We start from the raw sequence: 21,532 nt of genomic DNA, 5'->3' as shown, positions 1-21,532 counted from the left end.
GTGGGCTATAGTCCATGGGGTCACAAAGAGTTGGAGTGACTAACATTTTCATGCTCTAGAGTCCATGGTCTGATTGGAGATACTTAGAGTTGCATAACTCCACCCTGTCTTTTTCTTCTAGCAGAAAAAAAAAAAAAATGGAGTCCTAGTGTTTATTGGTTTCTCAGAGCACCTCTGCCCTGACACCTCTGCACAGTTGACCGGGACACTGAGGTGAGACAGCCAGGAATGCCAGACTCACCATCTGACAGATGAAGACAGGAGTAGGATAGTTTCCTCAGCTGTGTATGGTGACAGTAATGCCCAGGGCAGTTATGGGGAGGAAAGGATGGCATGTACACCATGTCCAAGGACATGTGCCCAGTAAATCACAACTGAATTATTAATGAAGTGCAGTGAAATTTTGTAGCCTGTGCTCAGCTGTTTCCCCATCTCTAAAACTCAGCTGACGTGTGTGTTGAAGGTCTATTCTGCCTAGGTGCACAGAGCAAAGATCCCATGGACCACACTATGGCTCTGCAGGTCTACCATCCTAAAGCTTTATGAAATCCTTCAGTTCTGAATCAGATATCAAAATATGAGTCTACGACCACGTGGTTCTACAATCTAATTCATGATTCTATGGTTGAATGAATGAGAAAACAAGCATTTCTGGAGTCTGTATTTTCTGCCAGGCACTGTACCTGATTGTTTACAAGTGTTATTACGTCCTTTCCTCTCCATACAATCCTGTGCAGGGAGATATTTTCATCCCCATTTTGCAGGCTCAGAGAAGAAAAGTGACTTGGCCGAAATCACACAATTTTAACCCTTTTTTGGGAACTCCAAAACAGAAGGTTTGCACTAATCTCTATGACTGTAAGATTCCAATGATCTCGTTCTCTGCCCCAGGATTCCAAGAGGGCGGAGTGTGGCGGGATGAAGGCAGTAGGGATGACCGCGCAAACTGCACTGGTCTACTTTGGCTTCCAGCGGCTCTACGCCTTGCTTGGCGACCCCTCGGATCTGGGGTGTCTGGCCATGCGCGACCACGAGGTGGCGCTGCGGGCTGAGAGCCTCCGGAGGGGTCGCGGGAACGCCTGGTTCTGTGAGGCCACGCAGGCGCTGGAGGTGTGCAAGGGGATGCCCCCACTGGGAAGGAGGAGCCCAGCATCCTGCTGGCGCTTCCCTCCCCGCCCCGTTTTGCAGATGTAGAAGCTGCAGCTCAGGGCCAGGTGACTTGCAGGAGCCCCGGCTACCGGCTACCTTTCCTCCGATTTCAGCGCCACTAATTTTAAGACCCCTATGTTCGATAGCCCTCCCCCAAGGACACTTTCTTCAAATGGGGCTTTTAAGACCCACTGGGTGAAAGTCTTAGGGATCCCTCCCTCCACCCCTGTATTTGAGGTCTCTCCTGCCCCAAGGAATGTGGGAGGATGAAGTACTAATCTGAGGACTGTGAAGGCTGGGGTCTCACTCTGATCCTTTCCTGTCCCCCTTGCTTCAGACCTTTCCCATATTGGTGGTGGCCAGGCTCTGGCTCAGGGAGTCCAAGCCGTGGGGGGCTTAAGCCACGTGATGGGCAAGCACCCCAACCACACACATAGCGTGAATGTCCTGGGAATCTGTGCCATTGCTCACCGATGACCCTTCCAAGTGCCAGCCCCCTCTGTCCAAGTCCACTTGTCCTTCTTCTTGACCCCATGGATGAGCCTCCTCCAGGAAGCCTTCCTAACCCCACCACAGGGCTTGCACAGCTCCCTGTGCTGCTCTTAGTCAGGTGTCCCTGTCCCCTCCCATCCCAGGAACTTGAGTCCCAGAAGACAGAACAGACAGGATAAGCTTGGTGGTGGTGGTGACCGTTACGGATATATGCCTGCAGATCTTGGCCAGTTAGAAGAACTTGCTGACAGCAGCGCCATTCAGATGAGCTGGAAGTGGGTTCCCTGTCACAGAAAGTGTGTGAACAGGAGAGGGTACCACAGTATTCAGATGCCAGGAAGGAACACAGTACTGTTGGGGCTTAGCAGGAGGGATGGTGGAGACCTTGGGGAAAGCTTCTAAGGAGATGAGGCAGAAACTGGGTCTATTAGGCCGGGAAGGAGCAGAGAAGCTGGGGTAGGGGGGCAAGGGCCTGGTCCCAGAATAACAGCCTGAGCAAAGGCAGAGGCATGCAAGGGCCTGACAGCTGGAGCTGGGGAGGCAGGAAGAGAGGTAAGGAAGGTCGAGGGTGTAAGTTGCACCGAAAGGTTCCACCCCAAGGAACTCCCTCCCTCACTCCCCTAATCCTAGGAGGTTATTGGGCTTTTCAGAGGGAACAAGCTTGTCTTGATTCATCCTTGTGGCCCCAGAGACCCGTCTGGGGAATGTCAATGGATACTGGTCAAATGATGGCAAGAGGAAGACTCTTTGTAGTGTTTATTAAACCAAGATGTTGGGTGGGGCTTGTGGGGGAGGACAGAGCTCTCATTGTCCTGTAGGCGTCTCTGAGGGACCGGCCCCATGGATGCCCACGTGGCGACATATGGCTGGCTTCTACCCAACACCTCCTCTCCAGCTCATCCCCAGGACACAGTGTTACAAAAGTGAACAAATGCAATGTCTTCCTTCTTTTACAAATGACGTATTTCCAATCCCCTGCCAGCAGGGACCTGGATGGGGGGGGGGGGGTGGTCCTAAGTGACAGTCCATTAAAAAGGCAACAACTTTTATGAAACTGATACTAAGGAAAGAGCCCAGGGCTGGGAAGCTGAGATGCCACCCTGGTGGGGAAGCATAAACATGGGTGGGGGCTACCCTGCCTCCTTGGCTGCGTTCGGAGTAGGCTGAGCTGGGCTGTCAGGCACAAGGCCAGTAGGGGCTGACTCCAGGAGGCCCCTCGGAGCTGGTGGGGCTCCAGGACTGCATCAACTCCTAAGGAACCAGCTAGAGGCAGTACCTCAGGGGTCAAGGAGCACATTTCCATTCTGGACGCTGGGGGATGCCACCCAAGTGGGAAACTGGGACTGGCACCCCTGAGGCTTCCAGAGGCTCTGAGGTGAACTGTAGCCTGTGCCACAGCTAGTTACCGGGCCCAGAGTGCCACCCTTGAGGCCCTGGCCTGCCCTCCTGGGGATGACAGGGAAAGGGCACAAATGGGAGGATGTGTCTTGGAAGCAAGGGGGAGCCCAGAAAGGGGAGGGGGGCATGATTTAGAGGAGAGAAAAGTGCAAATGGGCCCTGTGGGCAGGCAGGCCAGACACTGATTCACTCATGCCTCTGCTGCTGTGAGACCTCTGAACACCATTTTTCCTTCTCTAGGCCTCAGTTTCTCTATCTGTCACATGAGGAAGTGGGCTTGACATTTTTCTCCCATCCTTTTTATAACTGAAGTCCTATCCAGAGTTCTAGGGGAAGAAAAAAGAATGAGGTAGGCCTCACGTGGCCAGAACAAAGAGAGATTTATGCCATAGAAGAACCCACATCCGAGCGGCTGGACCTCCCTCCCACTCACCTCCTGTCACAGGTCAGGTTGGTCCAGGCCTCAGGGAAGGCACTTTGGGGACAAGTGGGGAAGGACAGCAGGGTGCTGCTGTCTGGTTTGGCATCGAAGACCCTCGGCTTATGGTCCGGGGAGCAACACAGACAAAGGACAAGACTTTGCTCCTGGGTGTGGGTCCCAGGTTCAAAGCCTCTCTTTCAATGATGCTGCCACACAGGAATGGAGAGTCCCTGTGGGCATTGGCACATTAAAATATAAATTACCCAGGACCTGAGGAAACTCAGGACACAGTCTGTTCCATGGCCCCAGGCCGCACCATTCGTCACAAGGTATTGGAGTCCCTGGCGGCTAACTCCTGGGTGTCTATGCAGTGCAGGGCCACCTTGGGGGTGAAGCCAGGCTGCCGTGGGTAGGTGCCCTCCCGCACCAGGCGCCGGCACTGCACGCCCTGGCCCACGCTGATGCTCTGCAGTGCGGGGAGGTGGACGAGCAGCTTCTCGGGCAGGGGCACCAGGCCTGTGCCCGACAGGTCCAGCTCCTGCAGGGAGCCCAGGCCTGAGAACACCTCAGGTCCTGCCCATTGGAGCCTGGGGTTGCTGGACAAGTCCAGGACCTGCAGGCCCTGCAGCTCGTGGAAGCTGTGGGGCGCCAGCATGGGGAGACCCTGCAGGCTGCCCAGCGACAGATGAGTGAGGCCCGCCAGCCCCTCAAAGGCGCCGGGGCCGATGGCTGCCAGCGGGTTCCCATCCAGGCTCAGGTAGCGCAGGGGCAGGCCCCGGAGGTCGGGCACAGCGCGGAGCCGGTTCCAGGCCAGGTTGAGGCTCTGAATGGTGGGCGCCGGCTGGCCAGCCCGCGAGGAATGGGGCAGCAGGCGCTGGAGGAGGTTGTGGGAGAGGTCCACGTGCAGCGCCCTGCCCTGGCTGTGGGTGGCGAAGGCGGACACGGAGACCTCGCGGAGCCGGTTGTGGCTCAGGTTCACGTCGCTCAGGGGCGAGCTGGTGAAGCTCCCGGTGGGCAGGGCGGCCAGGCCATTGTGGCTGAGGTCGAGCGACTCCAGGTAGCGGAGGCGGGAGAAGGCCGTGGGCGAGAGGCTGGTGAGCAGGTTGTAGCTGAGATCCAGGCCAGACAGCGTGGTGTAGCCCGGCCCTGCCAACACGGACTCGTTCACCGTCTCCAGCCGATTTGAGGACAGGTCCAGGTGAGCTGTGTCCAGGGGGATGGGCACGGGCACAATGTGGGGGCCCAGGCCGCTGCAGCCCACCCGTGTCAGGCTGAAGCTGTCAAAGAGGCCGAAGGTCTCCACCTCGCACTGGCACCCGGGGAAGCAGGGCCGAGTGGTCTGGGCCCCGCTTGCGGCCAGCAGCAGCAGCAGCAGGAGCGGCAGCAGGGGCCACGGCATGGTGGGGCTAGAAAGAGAGCCACAGGTGAGGGTTGGCAGTGGGTACCCCGTTCCAGGGGCTTCCCAGGTAGCACTAGTGGTAAAGAACCTGCCTGCCAATGCAGGAGACATAAGAGATGCAGGAGTGATCCCTAGGTGGGGAATCCCCTGGAGAAGGGAATAGCAACCAACTCCACTATTCTTGCCTGGAGAATCCCATGGACAGAGGAGCCTGGAGGGTTACAGTCCAAAGGGTCACAAGGAGTCGGACACAACTGAACTGACCATAAGCATGCACGCACCCCATTCCAGATGGTTCTCGCCCAACCTGGAAGACCCCGGCCAACATGTGTAGGCACAGATGAAAATTGCCACATGCCCCTCAGTGCCCCTAGATGCTTTCCCTGAATACCCCTTCCTCAAATAATTCCTAGTCCCTGTTCCTCTCTGGCCTCAGTCTCCCCATCTGTATGATATGGCGAGTTAGGCTAGATAGCTGGGTCTTAAACTGGAAGTATGTGAACCCTTTCTTGAATAAGATTGGCAGGTGAGAGTGGGCCTGTTCTGGAGTGAAGGTGGGAGCCTGAGTCTTCCGTGCATGTTCACCGTCCTGCCGTGGGATGTGAAGGGCAGGTGCTTTTGGGGAGTGCTCCCCTCACCTCTGCAGAGCCTGTGCTGCGGGCTCGGTGCTGTGCTCGCTGGCTCTCTGCACGGCCTCACTCAGCCCTCACAGCCACAGAAGCTGTACGGCAGCAATCTTGTCAGCACTTCACGAAGAGGAAACTGAGACTCAGGTTCAGAAAGCCATGCATGGCCACATGTGAGTGGGAGCGGAACTGAACGGTGCTCCCAGGGGCATGGCTCACTGTCGTGCTGAGCTGTGCCTGAGACTCCTGCTCCAGCTTCCCAAACCAAGGCCTCTCCTGCAAGGGGGGCCTGTAGCAACTGTCCCCTCCTCACTCCTTTTGTGGGTAACAATGGCTGGGTTCAGTCATAAGCCCTCTCCCCTGGCCTGGCCTCTAGGGGAAGGATCCTTCATTCCAACAGGGGACCCTGCATCTAGACTTCCAGATGGGCCCCGGGGACCACTCTGCTGAGTCCCTTCCCCTTGCCCACCTTGACCCCCAAGCTGTCAGTGATTACACTTTTCTGGCCCTTCCTTTAACCCATGGCAGGCAGCTGGGCTGTGTCCCCCATTATACAGATAAATAAACAGAGGCTCAGAGACAAAAAGGGTTTTACCCAAAACCCGTATGTAAAAAGCAGGGCAGGATTAGAACCCAGGCCTGCTCAGTCCTAATTCTACTTTCCTCTACTGCCTCCGTGACTGGCAGGAGAGATGCGATCCAAGAGGGGCTCTTCCCACCGACGGGGGCTACAATGCAAGCCACTGCCCCTCTCCTGGCTTCACTGTCTCTCCCTGGATAACTCTAACAGCAGCTGCCATTGATGCCAAGCACCACCTGTACACTGCCACCCTCAACACTCATCCCCCCACACATCTGCAGCTCCCTGGAGGATGAGAGAGAAGGCTGAGCAGTGAAAGAAAGCTGCTAACTGGACAGTCTGTGGTCACCCTCTCCCGCTAGAAGAGCAGAAGACACCAAGCCTCACGCCAGCAGATCCTTCAGCTGGAGTGGCCCAGCTCTCCGCTCTGCACCCCTGCCACGTCTTCCCCCCAACCTTCCTCCCCCTGGCCTTTAGGGAGGGGTGGGCTGGGGGGAGGGTGGATGGGGGAGCAGCAGGATCGCATTACCAGTTCTACATGAAACTTTAAAGGGGCAGCCACTTGATCTGCACTTGGGCGCTTCTCCCCGGCCTCCCTCTGCAGGCCCTTCCTCTCCCACCCCTTTCTTTTGTGGAGTCCAATTTGAGGATTAAACCCAGCCCAGGTGCATCCTGGGCTCGGTCCCAGTTGAGGCTGGACAGAGTGTTCCAATGTCTGGAACCAAAAGGAAAATATTAAGTTGCTTCACACCCCTTTTGTTCCCGGGGTGAGCTTCTCACAGGAGGAGTTCATTACTACCTAGGGCCTCACCTTCCCTGCTAAGCTGATCTGCTCATACCCACCCCTTCCTGGGGTTTAAACAAACACCAAATGCACACAAAAAGGCCTAAGATTACCCTTCGTTCCCAAAGGTGATTATACAATGTGCCTCTCAAGTGCCAAACAGCCCCTCATGAGCTCCTGCTTATGTAACTCAGCTCAATGCTCCCCTACCCGCCTGACGAGGGGCCTCTCCAGCCCTAGGCTTTGTCCTCTGTACCACAAAGCAGTAATTCCTGCCTGCCTCATACACACTGATGTAAGTCACATGCAGAGCAATGCCAACTGTGAAGCGCTGTGCACCTGTGCTGGGAGGTCATCACCGGGCCACAGAGGGGCAGGAGTGTGGATGGAGACCCGCCTGGAAAACTGTTTTTGATGCTTCCAGGACACCCCAGACAAGGTCCCTGCTCAGCCCTGCACTGCGGACACTCTCCATGGGCCCCCATTCTGGGCCAGGCCTGGACAGAGTGGAAAGTGCTGACAGTGACTGAGCCTGTCCCCACCACGTGCCAGTCACATGTCCCCTTACGCCATTCTTGGTCACTCCAGGAGGTCATTCTTATGTCCGTGTTACAGTGGAGGAAACTGAGGATGGCAAGGGAAGGCGCCAGAGACCAGCAAGCGAACTCAGGCCTTTGTAACCTCGTAACCGGCTAGGTTCAGGGGGAATGTGCACTTCTATGTGTTGCTGGGAAAAGAGCTAAGCGTCCAGGGTCCCAGGCCCAGGCTCCAGCTACTGTCGGCTGCTGTGACCGTCAGTACCCAGCTTCCTAATACTCAGTGGCTCTTGGGTGTTCCTGAGGTCACAGCAGAGCCCAGAGGTCTCTCAGGGTTGTCCCATGCAGCTGGGACTGGGAAGCGCTGGGCCTGGAATCAGAAGGTCAGAGCCTGAGCATCAGCTGCTATCACCTCACTGGGGACCCAGGGACAAGATGAGGGACCTCAGCTTTCTCATTTGGAAAGTGAGGGATTACATACCCTGCTCTGCAGCCCTCACAAGCTCAAGTAAGCAAAGGTCTTTTGGAAAATATCAAGGGCTGTGCCCTTGGTAGGGGTTTTCCTTATCTTTCCCTGGGAGAAGCAAAAAAGGAGAGAGAAATCTCTGGAAGGTCTCTCAACTCTGGAGCCAGCAGGGGGCAAAGGCAGAGACGTGGGCTAGTGGTCTTTGAGGGTTGGTACCCCTGCTCTGCTCAGAGGTCATGTCCCCTTTTGGGTAACGTGAGGAGTGCCTTTGTGTGAGTGACTCAGAGATGCTGAGGTCTGGTTTTGCTGCTTAGAGCAAAAGGCCCAGGAGCCAAAGGCAGGGCAGAACTTTCCCAGGAGGAAACTGAGGGAAGATAAGGAAAACCCCTGCCAAGGGCACAGCCCTTGATATTTTCCAAAAGACCTTTGCTTATTTGAGCTGTGAGGGCTGCAGAGCAGGGCGTGCAATCCCTCACTTTCTAGATGAGAAAGCTGAGGTCCCTCATCTTGTCCCTGGGTCGCCAGTGAGGTGACGGCAGCTGATGCTCAGGCTCTGACCTTCTGATTCCAGGCCCAGTGCTTCCCAGTCCCCTCAAGATGCCTGTGGAACTCTCCTAGGGATCTTATGGAGTCAATAAAAATAGTGCTCAGAAGAGTCTGCAACCTCATGTAGGAGGGGGCTGATGCCATAATGCTAAGGATCATAAGGGTAAATTGTATGCTAAGAAAATTATAGCTATACATTTAAAAAAAGACTAACCTAAACGGTAATTTTAGAAAGTCTAGAAGAAAATCTGTCAACCCTGTAGTGGTCTTCCTTTAAATGGCAGAACTTTGGGTGGTTTCACCATGTCTTAATCTCCTTTTCCCCCTCTTATTTCCTCTCTTATAGTAACTATATATATATAGATATAAAACAGACTGAGTAATGAAGACTCAGGACTGTCTCATGGCCATCTCTGCTTTCTCTGACCTTGGCTAGCCACAATCTCCAAGCCTCATCCTCCTCATGTGTCAAATACAGGTGTTAATAGCCATTTCACAGGCCTGTCAAGAGGATGAAACATACTGGCAGGGGGGGCACCTGAGCATGGTTCCCCACATGGGGGAGGGTCCAGTGGGGGCTCCCCGGCCCTCCTCACCAGACAGGGAGTGGCTGGGGAGGGGATTTCTCTTCCTCCAGCAGACACTATCAAACATGACAAAGGTCTTACTACTGCCCTCCAGGAAAGCAGTTCTTCCTGGGAAACCAAGCTATGCTGTTTCTCAACAGGGCTGCTGCGTCTGGGAAGGGATGACTAATGTGAGTTCCTCTTCACAAAAACCGCTAGCCTCAGCTCCAGGGAGAGGTAAGGCCCGCACAGAGACTGAGAAGACTCTCGACATCAACTTGCAGTAGAACTGAGCAAGTCACTTAACCTCTCTGGACCTTCAGCTGTGAATCTGGGATACTAATGATGGTCCCATCAGCTGCAGAGAAGATGGCTGTGAAGAGACTCAGAAGACCAACATCCCTGTAAAGAAATGAGGCCCCAAGGGGATGGAAGCCATATAATTCAAAGACTGTGCCTTTTCATTCCACCTCTACCCATATCCACTGCAGACACAATCAACCACAGCACTAAATTGATGAGGGCAAGGCGGTCTGTTAGGCCCTGTGAGGTGCATGCTGGGGTCAGGGCAGGAGATCCCAGGGCCTCTGTCCCCATGAGGCTTACAGACCAGCAATGGGGACAGGACACCAACTCATATCAAGATCTAGCACCTGCTTTAGATCCAGGAGACCAGGACTCTAGTGCCAGCCCTGCTACTAACTGTGTGAACTTGAGAGTCTTCTTTCTTGGAGCCTCAGTTTTCTTGTCTTGTAGAACTGACTCTGCCTCCTTCCTTCTCTCGAGACCCTGTGATCTACGCTCGGGAGAAAGGGAAAGGCAGGCAGGTATTCACCATGGAACGCCAAGAGAGGATACTTCACTTTCTCTCCAAACCCTAACCTGCAGATCAAAGTCATCTACTGATGAGCCAGGTTACAGAACATAAGGGCAGCCGGACAAAGGCTTAGCGGCATGAGGTCCGCTGGGCAGGGGCCATGAGTGATTCCTTGATGGGTCCATCGGGACGCTAAGGAAAGTTACAGTGTCAGTGGTGGGATCCTAAGAGGTCCCCAGGCAGGTCTCCCCACTGCGGACTCCGCTAGGAGAGCCTCTCAAGCAGCTCTGGCTAGATCATGCCCCTTCTTAAAAACCTCCTGACTTACGCTTTACCTACAGAAACCAAGTTCTCTCTGGCACACAGGTATCTGCACCTCTGTGCAGATCTGCCCCCATGGTCCTCCCTCGGGTTGAAAGTCCCATCTTGATCTGAACCTACGGTGGTGGCCTCTGAATTAGTGCACACTTCCCCAAACTCAAGAGGATTCCAGGACTGGAAGAGCTGGAAGGCCCCTCCGAGATCACAGATAACTGAGGCCCAGAGAGGGACTGTGATGGCAAGGAAACAGCACAGCAGGACCTGGGACCTGGGTTTGGACGCTTCACACTACTGCCAGGACAGCCGCATCCCCCAGGCCTGCCCCAGCCCTGCCAGTGGAACAAAGCCCGTTCTGTCCATTCAGGCCCCTGGGCCACTCCCCCTCCTTTCCTGGCTTCGAGGGGCCTCTGGCTCCGTACTGTCAACACACCTTCAGACGCACACTAGGTAAATTCTCTGCCTTTACTGACCTGCCTGTTTCCTGACTTGAAGTGTGAAGCATCTTGGGGCGGTGACCCTGCCTTCTTCACCTGTTAACCCTTCCCCCAGCTGGGGCCGGAGCCAGGCCTAGCAGGCATGGCAAACTTGCTGGATGAATGGAGGGCCCAGAAATTAAGAGTCAACCACGGGACACAGAGCTGGCTGTGGATTCAGCTCTGTAGCTACTGGCCTCGAGCACGTCTCAACCTTGCTGAGGCTCAGTGTCCTCCACACGGGTGACAACACAGGGTTGGTGGAAGCATTAGGGGACAGCGAGTGGAACATTTGGTGCGACTCCTACAAGCTGAGTGCCGAATGCATAGTAGACAAGGACCGTGATGATTTATTAAGCTTTCTGAAAGCCATGACCATGTTATTTGTTGTTCTTTTCCTCCCCACCCAACTACCCAAAGAGGTGCCAGGCACCCGACGGGTCTTGGACTACTTGTGCTAACAGCCTCTGGTCACCATGCTGGTGTCTGCTGGCAAGGCCCCCATCTCCTTTCTCCTCTGAGGCCTATCTGGGGCTAGGGGTTCCAGCTCGTGTCCTCCTGGTCCCACTCACCTGCACCCCAGCATCTATGGCCCACAGATTTGCCAGCTCCTCACCACGTCTTTAAGGGGAAGCCCCTGGTAAAGGGACGAGCTGGGCAGGGGACCGAGCATCCACCCGAGATGGGTTTTGTCTCCACTGGCTGCTCAGTGCTGAGTCACGTCCCACCCTTCATCGTGAGCTCACGCAAGTTGATGCCAATGAAATCCCCAGGTGGAAATTCCATCAGTGTCCTGGCCCCCAACTGCTTAAGTCAGTCCTGGAAACGCAAGGCAAAGAGAATGCCTAGGGCCAAACTCCCGGAGCCTTGAGGGTTGGCTCTCCCAACAGAGGCACTAACGCCACACATCTGTGCAAACACATCAGCTCACCACACACTTCTACAGCAGTGGCTCCTTCCTGCCTCCCCACCACCCTTGACCATGGGGACTACTGTCCCTGTTCTGCAGACGAGAAGACTGACATTGAGTGGGGCAGAATAGGAACCAGTCTCAAACCAAATCCAATGCTCCTTATACGGCTGTGCCTCACCTTACAAATGGGCACATGTGGATTGTGCTGGACTATAATTACATTTACCTATTTGTGCTCCTGTGGGCAGGCATGGGGTTAGATTCACTTTTAGGTCTTGGAAGCTGACTGCTAGGCCTGGCACAGAGCAGGTACTATATGAAGATACACCAGGCATTTAGAATATTGCCGCCTCACCAAAGGACACCTCTCAGTCTTTCCACTGCCTCCTCAACTCTCATCTGCTCAGTTACCCTACAAGATCAGCAGGTTGGATGGCATGGTATCTATTGTACACCTGCCTAGAGACCCAGAGAGGTTCGGTGATCTGCCCAGAGTCACAGAGACAGTGAGGTCAGAGGCTGGACTCAGGATCCAGGTGTTCTGACACCTGGTGCCTACGCGCCTCCATGATATCATCCCTGGAGAATAATCTACAGAGAAATGGACAAGGCTCCCAATACTATTTTCTCCATTCTGAAGCTTGGCAAGTTCCCTTTGGTCTGAGGCATGTGTAGACACACGGGAAGGCAGTATGGGGCAGAGGAAATGGCTTTTGCAGTCAGGCACACTGGGCTCCACCCCACCGAACCTCACCTGCTAGGAGGCCTGTGTGTCCTCTCCCTGCCGAGTCTTCATCTGCAACCTGGTGAGAAACCTGGTGCTGTTCCCACAAGGTCACTGAGGATTACAGGAGGTAAAGGAAGACTGAGCTCCAGGCCTGGCACACACTCGCGCTCACTGCATGTGGGTTCCTGCCCCACCCCCGACCAGAGCGTAATTTCAGAGACCAGGAAAGAAAAAGGAGCAGTGACACGAGCAGATCTGAGAGCGAGGCAGGGGCAGAGGACAGAGAAGACTCCAACATGGGCTCTTCCTGGATTCTCAGTGCACCCTCCAGGGCTTCACTTGGGCTACAAGTGCTCTGCCAGCGAGCTGATAAGGGAGTGTGGAAATACTGCAGAGGCTGGAGGAGGCTGAAGCAGGTGTGTCACCGGTGACAGAATGACGACCTGAGACTTGGCAGCCACCCCTGGGTGGGTGGCTCACAGTCCTCCCCTCCCTCTCCCCTGGGCCTTGCCCCGGTCGGGTTCAGGAGGCCTCCTGGCCAGAACTGCTGCAACAGCCTCATTCCTGGCCCTCTGCCTCCAACTGCCAGCCTTGCTGGGCACCAGAATGCCATCCAGACAGACCAGGACTGCACCACCGCTCCTACTTTAAAGCCTCTCCTGCCAAGAGAGTTTGCCTATCTGGGGGCCTGTCTTTCTCCTTGGGCCCCATGTCTTTGCACAGGCTGTCCCCTTCAGTGAAGATGACAGAGACACCCTTTTCTTTGTCCTCCATACAAATTCTCACTCATTTGATTCAAAAGTCACCTCCTCTGTGAGGTTTTCCCAGTCTAACTCGCCCTTCATCCAGTAAAGGTCACTCTCCTCCTGGGCCACCCCTGTCAAGGTTCAACACACTTTGTGACGTGTGGCCATCTCCAATTCTGATGGTCCAGCTCCTCTCCTGCGTGGACCTGGCCATGTGAAGTGGATAAGCCAGATGGGAGAAATGCCCTGGGCAAAAAGCTTCCCTCTGCTAGGAGAGGGTATCAGTTGGTCCAAGCTTGCAGGATACTTAGGGCTTTTGCCAGGTGGTGAACTAAGGTTTAGGACCCACAGTAGATACTGGCTCTGCCTTCTACTGTTAGTGCAGTTCGACAGATGTCTGCACAATGCAATACAGGCCACAAACCTCTTCTCATTTTATTAGCACAGGTAGTTTGTCATCGTACTTAACATCCATAACAATCAGTGAGACCAGAATTACTATCCTCATTTGAAAGATGAGGAGACTGAGAATCAGAGAGGAAGAGTCACTTGCCCAAGGTCACAGAGCTAGGAAGCAATGAAATAAGTGAAAATCTCCTTCTGACTCTAAGAGGCCGGAGCACTCAAGCCTCCAGACTGGCTTCCCAGGCTCCAGCACCACCCACGAGCCAGAGGACAGTTTCTGAGAATTACCAACCCCACCCTATCATGCCAGCTTAAAAAACCCTCCAGCAGCTCTCCACTGCCTAGATCTCCGCTCCTAAGTCTGGCATTCAAGGCCCTCTTCTGTGGCCCCTGCAGTCCCTCCCAGCCTCAGGGTGAAGTCCATCCCTTCTTCCCCAATCTTGCATCTGGCAGTCCACAATGCTGACCACCCCTGTGCTGTTTCGGGACACACAGAGTCATGCAGAGCAGCTCCCTAGGGGGGAGGCACTTTCTGCCTCTTTTCCCAGTGTATTCCCCCCACTTCCCGATTCTGCTGCTTTTCAGCCTTCCTGGACTGCAGGGACTCCAGGAAGGCCTTAATCTGTACATAACTTCACAGCTATCTCCCCTCTCCCTCTTCAAAAGAGTAAATCAGTGCCAAGTCAGAATGGAAGTGTTAAATATCAAAGTGTTTCCAGGTTCTAAGGTCTCAACCAGTCAGCCACAATTGGAAGGGAAGAAAGAGGCTGTCAGCAACCCCTTTTCCAGCAGGGAAACTGAGGCCCAAAGAGGGAAAGGAAAGCGCCCACAGTTGCCTCTTTCCAAGGTGAGTGGCTTGTACCCACCCTTCACATCTGCAGGACCTAGCAAAATTCTAGGTTAAAGACTGGCAAGGGGTAGGGGAGGGAGGGGGGTTGTTGGGTTTATCTTTGCCATCCAGGATCAAAAAGCAGGCTCCCGGCAGTCTGAGCCCTCACTCTCAGATCAGACTTGAACTCTGCAAGTCTGGACTTATCGAAGGGTAGAGCAGGCAGGGAGGATCAGAAGCTCCTGAGTCACCTCCTCCGCCAGGCAAGTGTGGGTGGGCACTGCACTCTGGCCGTCCCTGGCTGCGCCGCTCATCCCCACCGCAGGCTCTGCCTCGCGAGGGAGTTTTCACCCCATCCAGGACAGGGTGACTGCGGCTCAGAAAGGTTAAGCAACTTGCCTAGTGCCATACTGTGGGCCAGTGGACGTTCCATTTGAAACTACAGTGTGCAAGGTTCCTACTGCCAGCAGCCCAGCTGGAGGTCCCCGGAGCCATCATCACCTTTCCACCTTTGGGATTGGAGGGTTCAACCCCCTCACCCCAGGGGCGGGATGCAAACCGAGTGCGGATCTCAAAGAGGAGGCGCGGGAGGAGGGGAAGGGGGGCCCCAGGGGCTGGCCTCTCCGCCAAACAGACAAGTCTCTCTCGGTCACAAACACTCTCTCCGAGAAGCGTGGGGCGGGCCACACCGGTGCCCGTTCCTCTCCTCTCTTCAACCCCCAAGTCGGGGGGCCAGGACCCGCTGCTTACCTTTCTTCTCCCAGCCACTTCGCCTAGGGTGTCCGGCACGCTCTGCCCAGCCTTGGCTCGGATCAGTCTTCAGGCGCTGCCGATCCCCCCACCCACCAATCCTATTCATTCCCTCTCGGCTCTAAAAATCCCTGAGGTGTAGGAAGGGAGGACTGCCAGCGCCCCACCACCACCCCCGCCCCCCGGCCCGGGATGCAGCGGGGAGGAGGAACGCGGAGAAAAGTTTGAAGCTAAGTCGGCCCGGGTGGACTGAGGGGAGCGAGGAGTTGGGGCGGTGTCTGGCTCTCGGCGCGCACATACTCCGCGGACACCCAACCCAGACACGTCGACAGGCACAGACCACGTACGCGGACACAACGATGCGTCCACCCACACCCACAACCAAACGCGGGCCCCCATCCCGGGTCCTTGCCCCCGTCCCCAAATCACGGACACACAAAGGCACGGGCATATGCATGTCCCCGGACCAAATTCACAAAGACCCACAAACGCACGTGTCCGCACAAAGACCCCAGAGGCGCCGGCCGACGCCCACGGCCCCGGGTCAGAGCCTTTGTCTCCTGGAAGCCCCCCTTCTAGGTCCAGGTTCCTCACTCTGGCCGAGCCCCAAGCGTCAGGCGGCCACTGCCGACGCCCTGGGTCCGGGAAAAGTTGAGGGGCCCCGGCCCCGCCCCTGCGTCCAGCGCGGCTCGCCCGCCGGATGGAGCGGCGAGGCTGGGGTAGGGGCCTCCGGTCCTTCGCCTGCAGCGCGAACTCCCGCTCTGCCCGGGGACCCGTACCCACCTGGAAGCCTGCGCCGCAGCCGCCTCGGCACGCTCACCCAGGCGGCCCGGCCGCGGGCCCTCCGGCCGGCGCTTTTCTCGGCGCGGCGTGGCCCGCCCCCCGGCCCCCACCCGCCCTCCCAGCGCCCAGTGGCGGCTCCGGCCGGCCGCCCGGCGACTTAGGGAGTGTCGCTAAAGTGCTGGCCTTTCCCGGCGCGCTCCCCACTCCGCGCCCCCGCCCGCCGGCAGAGCCCGTGCCCAGCCCGGGTTCCACCCTAGGGAGCGTCTCAAAAGTGCGCATGCAGCTCCCGCCCACTCTAGTCGGCCTTGCTCCTAGCTTTCTGCATCCCGGGGTCCCTGCCCGCTTCCCCGGAGCGCCTGAGCCTTCTCAGCAGATGGCCGCACGGTCGGGAACATCTGGAGGTCGCTGGAGTGTGTGTGTGTGTGTGTGTGTGTGTGTGTGTGTGGAGAGAGAGAGAGAAAGAGAGATGTTTTGTTAAGAAAGAGATTGGATGGTGAGGGTTCCCTCTTCTCGAGTTCATCCCCCCGGTTCCCCAGTTTTTTAAAACGGGTGAAAGAGGTTCCAAGACGTTAGTGAGAGGGAGTCCAAGAATCTGAAGCAGGGAAAGACTGGCTGAAAGACGAATCGACAGAGAGACAGTAAGGCTTAGGCAGAAAAGCTGGCAAGAGAGGAGAGAGAGGGAAACAGATTTTTTTTTTTAAATTTCTTTTTTCTTTTCCTGGAGGGAACCATCGACTTCTGGTTAGATTTCTAAGAAGGGAAACAGGGAGCAGTTTAAATCTATTCCTCCCTCTGCAGCCCATCCTCTCTCACCCTTCCTTATGGTAAAAAGTGCAGAAAAGCATCCAAGAAACCTTTTTCACTTGGGAGTTGGGGGGAAGAAATTGCCTGTTGGATGCATTCCCTACAAGTAGTGTGTGTGTGTGTTTGGTTGAGGGGCTTGAATTTGAGTCTCCCTGCACACCCAGACACTCTGGGGTTGAAGGAGGTGTTAGTTCTCAGGCACCCCAGAAGTATATGGCCTGGGGATTGAGGGAGGTTTTGGCCTTGAACCCTGGACCTCCCAGGAGCTTTCCTGCTGTGCAGAGATTGGGCAGTGTTCCCTTTACAGTAGCCCAGACTTGCACACCCAGTCTTTTTGTTCCTTTTATTGCTTTTTTTTTTTTAACTAAAAAATTTTGCTTGGGCTTCTGAGTCTGTGTCTGCTTGTCTGCCTGGGGAAGGAGAGAGACAAGTAAGGAGATGGGGAGGAAGGAGTAGAGGCCACTGCCCGGGCCTCAGGGCAGCAAAAACAAATCGGCTTTCCAGGGGACAAAGTGCTCTTGCAGGCCCTCACTGGCACTAGTCTGTGTGGTTGCGTGGTGGTGGTGGTGGTGGTGCTGGTGGCCACTCTGCTCCCCTGGGATGGCGAGGCCTGGGGGCCCTGGCAGTTAGGGAGGTGCAGGGAGAAGGCTGGGAGCCTAGTCCTACCAGCCTGAGACAGGGAAAGCTCCCCTCCCTCCTTTCTGCCTCTCACTGTCCTCCCCTCATTAGAATCCCAGCTTCTGGAACTGGGAGGCCACCAGCTCAGACGTCTCATCACAACTGTCTTTGAAATTGTACCATAGGCCTCTTTGCACCCAGTCTCCTCACAGTCGTGCTCAATAAGGATGCTGTTGACATTCAACTGTGCATCCCCTTGTGGTTCTCTGTGCATCCTGGGGCCGTCAAGAAGGGTCAGAGACCTTCCCGCTCCTACTTCTTCTGGGCCTGGAGGTGGGAAAGACCTGCCAGTTCGTGTCTGGTGAGGGCCCCCAGCTTGGACAGGGTTCAGGTTCCAGCCCTGGCACTTACCAGCTCTGGGTTATTTTAGGGAAGTTACCTAACCTCTCTGAGTCTCTGCAGCTGTAATAGAGCTGTTGTGAGGAGTAAACAGTATCTTAGTAAGGCTTTAGTCTGGCTGATAGGAAGTGCCATTGTGGGTTATTAGCGTTATTATTAAACCAAGTTGTCTCTGATCAGGGATGGTGTGTGTAGTCTGGAAAGCTGAGCTGGCTTGGGAGGGGAGAAGCCAGGGGAATGGTCACTTGACCCTCTGCTCATCTAGCCCACCTGCTGGCCATCTCCTGCCCTCCCGTGGGGGACGGAGCCATCGTTCAAAGGACCCCTCCCCCTCAAACTTTGCTCTTTGCTGGAGAACTTGCATCCTCCCCTCCCTTAAGGTGGAGTTCTGGGGTGAGGCTCAGGCTCAGCATCTGACAATGGAGCTAAACACTAACTCTAACTCCCACTGTCCTTTGTCTGCAGGCTCCAACCACGGAGGCTGGAGGCTCTACGCCCCTCCAAAGGGCCTCTCTCACAACAGAAGCCTAACAAACCACCTTTCACACCTTGGCCGGCAGCTGGCAGCAGTTTCAGTGTACTGCTACATTCATCATTTCCCTTGCTTGATCTTTTCTCAGTGGGAGGTGGCCTCTGGAGACTTTGGATTGGGCATCTCCATCAGCCCTCCCCCCTTCCCCCACAGTGGTCCTTTGGCCTCCAGGCCCCTCCTCCTGTCTGCTGTTCCTGCTGCAGTAAAAATGACCTTTTTAAACTGCAAATCTGCAAAATGGATCAGGATGCTTGCCCCCTTAAAACCTTTTAATGGCAAAAGTCAAACTCCTTGGCTTCACATTCAAGGCCCCTGTAATATGTTCCCCTGGATCCTAGCTTTTCACTTCTGGTCGCTCCCCTTTTACACATCCCAAGCTCCAGTCCTCTAAGTCACATGAAACGAGAGGGAGAGAGGGAAGGGAAGGAAGGGCCTCTGAATTCTTCAAATCTCTGTCCAAATTTCCCTCCCCCAGAAACCCAATGCCTGGTGAATTTGGTCCCTCCTTCTATTCTGCCGCTACACCCTTTGCACATATGCGCTACCACTTTCCCCATTCTCTTCCCCTTCTTGTGGTCACATAGTTGCCAAAATCTTGACCCCCTGTCACCCAGGGCTGAATAAAAAACGTGCGGAGACAGAGTTTGGAAGAAATAGAGAAATGGCTTCATTTGGCAAAGGGGAGTACACAGCAGGCTAGCGCCTCAAGAACTGTGCCCTGCTTCTATGGGGAACAGGGCGAGATTTTAAATCCTCATCAAAGTCTTGTATATAATTTTTTTTCTGCAAGTTTACAGCCAAAAGCTGGCATCAGGTAGCTCAACCACCTGCTCTGGTGTCCCTGAAGTTATTGACTGTGAGCTCCTTCCTTTGGAAGTGCAGAATCCTACAAGGGAGTGTAGGGGGAGAAGAATGCCAGCTGTAGAGTATAATTTATACGGAGTCAGAGAGTAATTAGTTTTGTGAAGGACAAGTCCAGCTACAAGTGTTTGTTAGTAGTAACAGCTAAAGAATAACCAAGACTGTTTAACTCTTGCAGTTCTGTTTGGCTGGTATGTACAAAAGGCTGTTCACTCATTACTGTTTTTGCTGCAACAGTCTTAGCTGTTATCCCATGCCAGGGACTGTGCTGGATACTTTTACGGTTATTATATCATTTAATCCCTGTAACAACCACCCTAGATTGATAGTGATGAGGCCCAGAGAGGGTAAGAGATCTCTCTTGGGTTACACAGTATGTTTTCTGCAGAGCTGGAACAATATTTAGGACTCTAGTGCTCTTCCTACTACCTTACAATCAATACAAGAAGCAGAATGTGGTGTTGTAGGGAGGCCTTGGTACCTAAGAGTCCCAGGTGGAAATCATTGCTCTGTCCCCGGCTACCTATTGACGTTGGGCTAGTCACTCTCTCCCCCTGAGCCTCAGATTCCTAACCTGTAAGATGAGAATAAATAAGAAACCATACCTCACAGGAACTAAAGTGCCTCTTGATGAGGGTGAAAGAGGAGAGTGAAAAAGCTAGCTTAAAACTCAACATTCAGAAAGCAAAGATCATGGCATCTGGTCCCATCACTTCATGGCAAATAGATGGGGAAACAGTGGAAACAATGAGACTTTATTTCCTTAGGCTCCAAAATTACTGCAGATGTGACTGCAGCCATGAAATTAAAAGACTTGCTCCTTAGAAGAAAAGCTTTGACAAACCTAGACAGCATATTAAAAAGCAGAGACGTTACTTTGCCAACAAAGTCAAAACTATGGTTTTTCTAGTAGTCATGTATGGATGTGAGAGTTGGACCATAAAGAAGGATGAGCACTGAAGAATTGATGCTTTTGAACTGTGGTGTTGGAGAAGACTCTTGAGAGTCCCTTGGACTTCAAGGAGATCAAACCAGTTAATCCTAAAGGAAATCAACCCTGAATATTCACTGGAAGGACTGATGTTGAAGTTGAAGCTTCAATACTTTGGCCACCTGATGCAAAGAGCCAACTCATTAGAAAAGACTCTGTGCTGGGAAAGATTCTAGGCAGGAGGAGAAAGGGATGACAAGGATGAGATGGTTGGATGGCATCACTGACTCAATGGACATGAGTTTGAGCAATCTCCAGGAGATGGTGAAGCACAGGGAAGCCTGGTGTGCTGCAGTCCATGGGGTCACAAAGAGTCAGACACGACTGAGCGACTGAACAATAACCTTACAGGGATATGGAGTGGATCAGTTGGATTAATACACATATAAATATGTTGTAAGTTGTAGGGTTTTGTGTACTTTTCTTGACCAGACATACTTCAAATGGGGTGTTGGCTGAGGATCTCTTTTCTCTCAGAACTCTCCAGATTAGAGGTCAAAGGCCTCATTAGCCCCTTTGGCTACCTTGCTTATTTCCCACATTTTGAGAATGCTAAAAGGTCTTTCTTTTTTCTCTTTTATCAAATCTGTCAAGCCCTGACCAGAAAAAGCATCCAAATCCAATATATTTCCATGAAGCTCCAGTGCCTAGTGCTTAGTCGCTCAGTTGTGTTCGACTCTTTGCAACCCCATGGACTGCGGCATACCAGGCTCCTCTGTCCTTGGGATTTTCCAGGCAAGAATACTGGAGTGAGTTGCCATTTTCTTCTCCAGGGGATCTTCTCAACCTAGGGATCGAACCCAGGTCTCCCGCATTGCAGGCAGATTCTTTACCAACTAAGCCACCAGAGAAGCCCATGAAGCTCCAGGATCTCTGGCTATTCTTCTTACTGTGTTTTCTTCTTTGCAGTTGTCAGAAGCTGGCAGATCGAAAGTTAACAGAGCATCAAGACCTTGTGAAGAAATAATGGAAAAGAAGAGCTGGAAGAAAAAAAAATGCCAGTTCAACCTCCTGATTCTGTTGTGTTTTTTTAAATTAATTCATTCATTTATTTTTAATTTTTGGCTGCGCTGGGTCTTTGATGCGACGCAGGGGCTTTCTCTAGTTGCGGAGAGCAGGGGCTACTCTTCCGTGCGGTGTGTAGGCTTCTCATCATGGTGGCTTCTCTTGTTGCAGAGTGCGGGCTGTAGAGTTCGAGGGCTTCAGTTGTTGAGGCACGTGGGCTCCGGAGCACCAGTTCAGTAGTTGTGGTGCTCGGGCTTAGTTGCCCTGCGGCATGTGGGATCTTCCCAGAGCAGGAAATCAAACCTGTGTCCCCTGCACTGATAGCCGATTCTTGACCACTGGGCCACCAGGGAAGTTCCATACGTTGTGTTTTTTAAAAGCGCCTATGGTGGTTCAGTACAGGGATTGGGGGACATGGCAGAGTGCCTTAGGGTTTATAATGTCTTTCCACAGATAGTCTCATTTTGAAACCTCTTAGAAAAAACTTTGGATAGTCTCTTATCACCTCCATCTTACAGATGTGGAAACTGAGACTCTGAAGTGACTCATCCAGGGTCACCCAGATAGAACCTACAAGTGGTTCTTTAAAACAATT

General features: G+C 53.9%; 2 protein-coding genes across 5 annotated transcripts; one reads left to right on the top strand and one right to left on the bottom strand.

The window, feature by feature from the left end:
* Nucleotides 1-2,382: 2,382 nt before the first annotated feature.
* TSKU (tsukushi, small leucine rich proteoglycan) lies at nucleotides 2,383-15,775 on the bottom strand. Of its 4 annotated transcripts, none has more exons than XM_059874762.1 (3): nucleotides 14,945-15,775; nucleotides 12,242-12,325; nucleotides 2,383-4,866 (listed from the first exon to the last, which is right to left on the bottom strand). In XM_059874762.1, exon 3 carries the CDS (start codon nucleotides 4,857-4,859, stop codon nucleotides 3,783-3,785), a length of 1,077 nt encoding a protein of 358 aa, XP_059730745.1. In that variant the 5' UTR covers nucleotides 4,860-4,866; nucleotides 12,242-12,325; nucleotides 14,945-15,775; the 3' UTR covers nucleotides 2,383-3,782. The 4 variants fall into 4 exon arrangements, with proteins under 4 accessions (XP_059730745.1, XP_010811025.1, XP_010811026.1 ...); XM_010812723.4 differs by having other exon boundaries at nucleotides 15,728-15,775; XM_010812724.4 differs by lacking the exon at nucleotides 12,242-12,325.
* Nucleotides 15,645-20,990, top strand: LOC107133182 (basic proline-rich protein-like). Its single transcript, XM_059875137.1, has 2 exons — nucleotides 15,645-16,128; nucleotides 20,842-20,990. Exons 1-2 carry the CDS (start codon nucleotides 15,645-15,647, stop codon nucleotides 20,868-20,870), a joined length of 513 nt encoding a protein of 170 aa, XP_059731120.1. The 3' UTR covers nucleotides 20,871-20,990.
* Nucleotides 20,991-21,532: the final 542 nt, after the last annotated feature.

This window comes from Bos taurus, chromosome 15, assembly GCF_002263795.3.
Source record: "Bos taurus isolate L1 Dominette 01449 registration number 42190680 breed Hereford chromosome 15, ARS-UCD2.0, whole genome shotgun sequence".
In the NCBI taxonomy this organism is placed as follows: domain Eukaryota; kingdom Metazoa; phylum Chordata; class Mammalia; order Artiodactyla; family Bovidae; genus Bos; species Bos taurus.
Note: the sequence above shows the minus strand (reverse complement) of the source record. Positions and strands in the feature narration are given on the sequence as shown.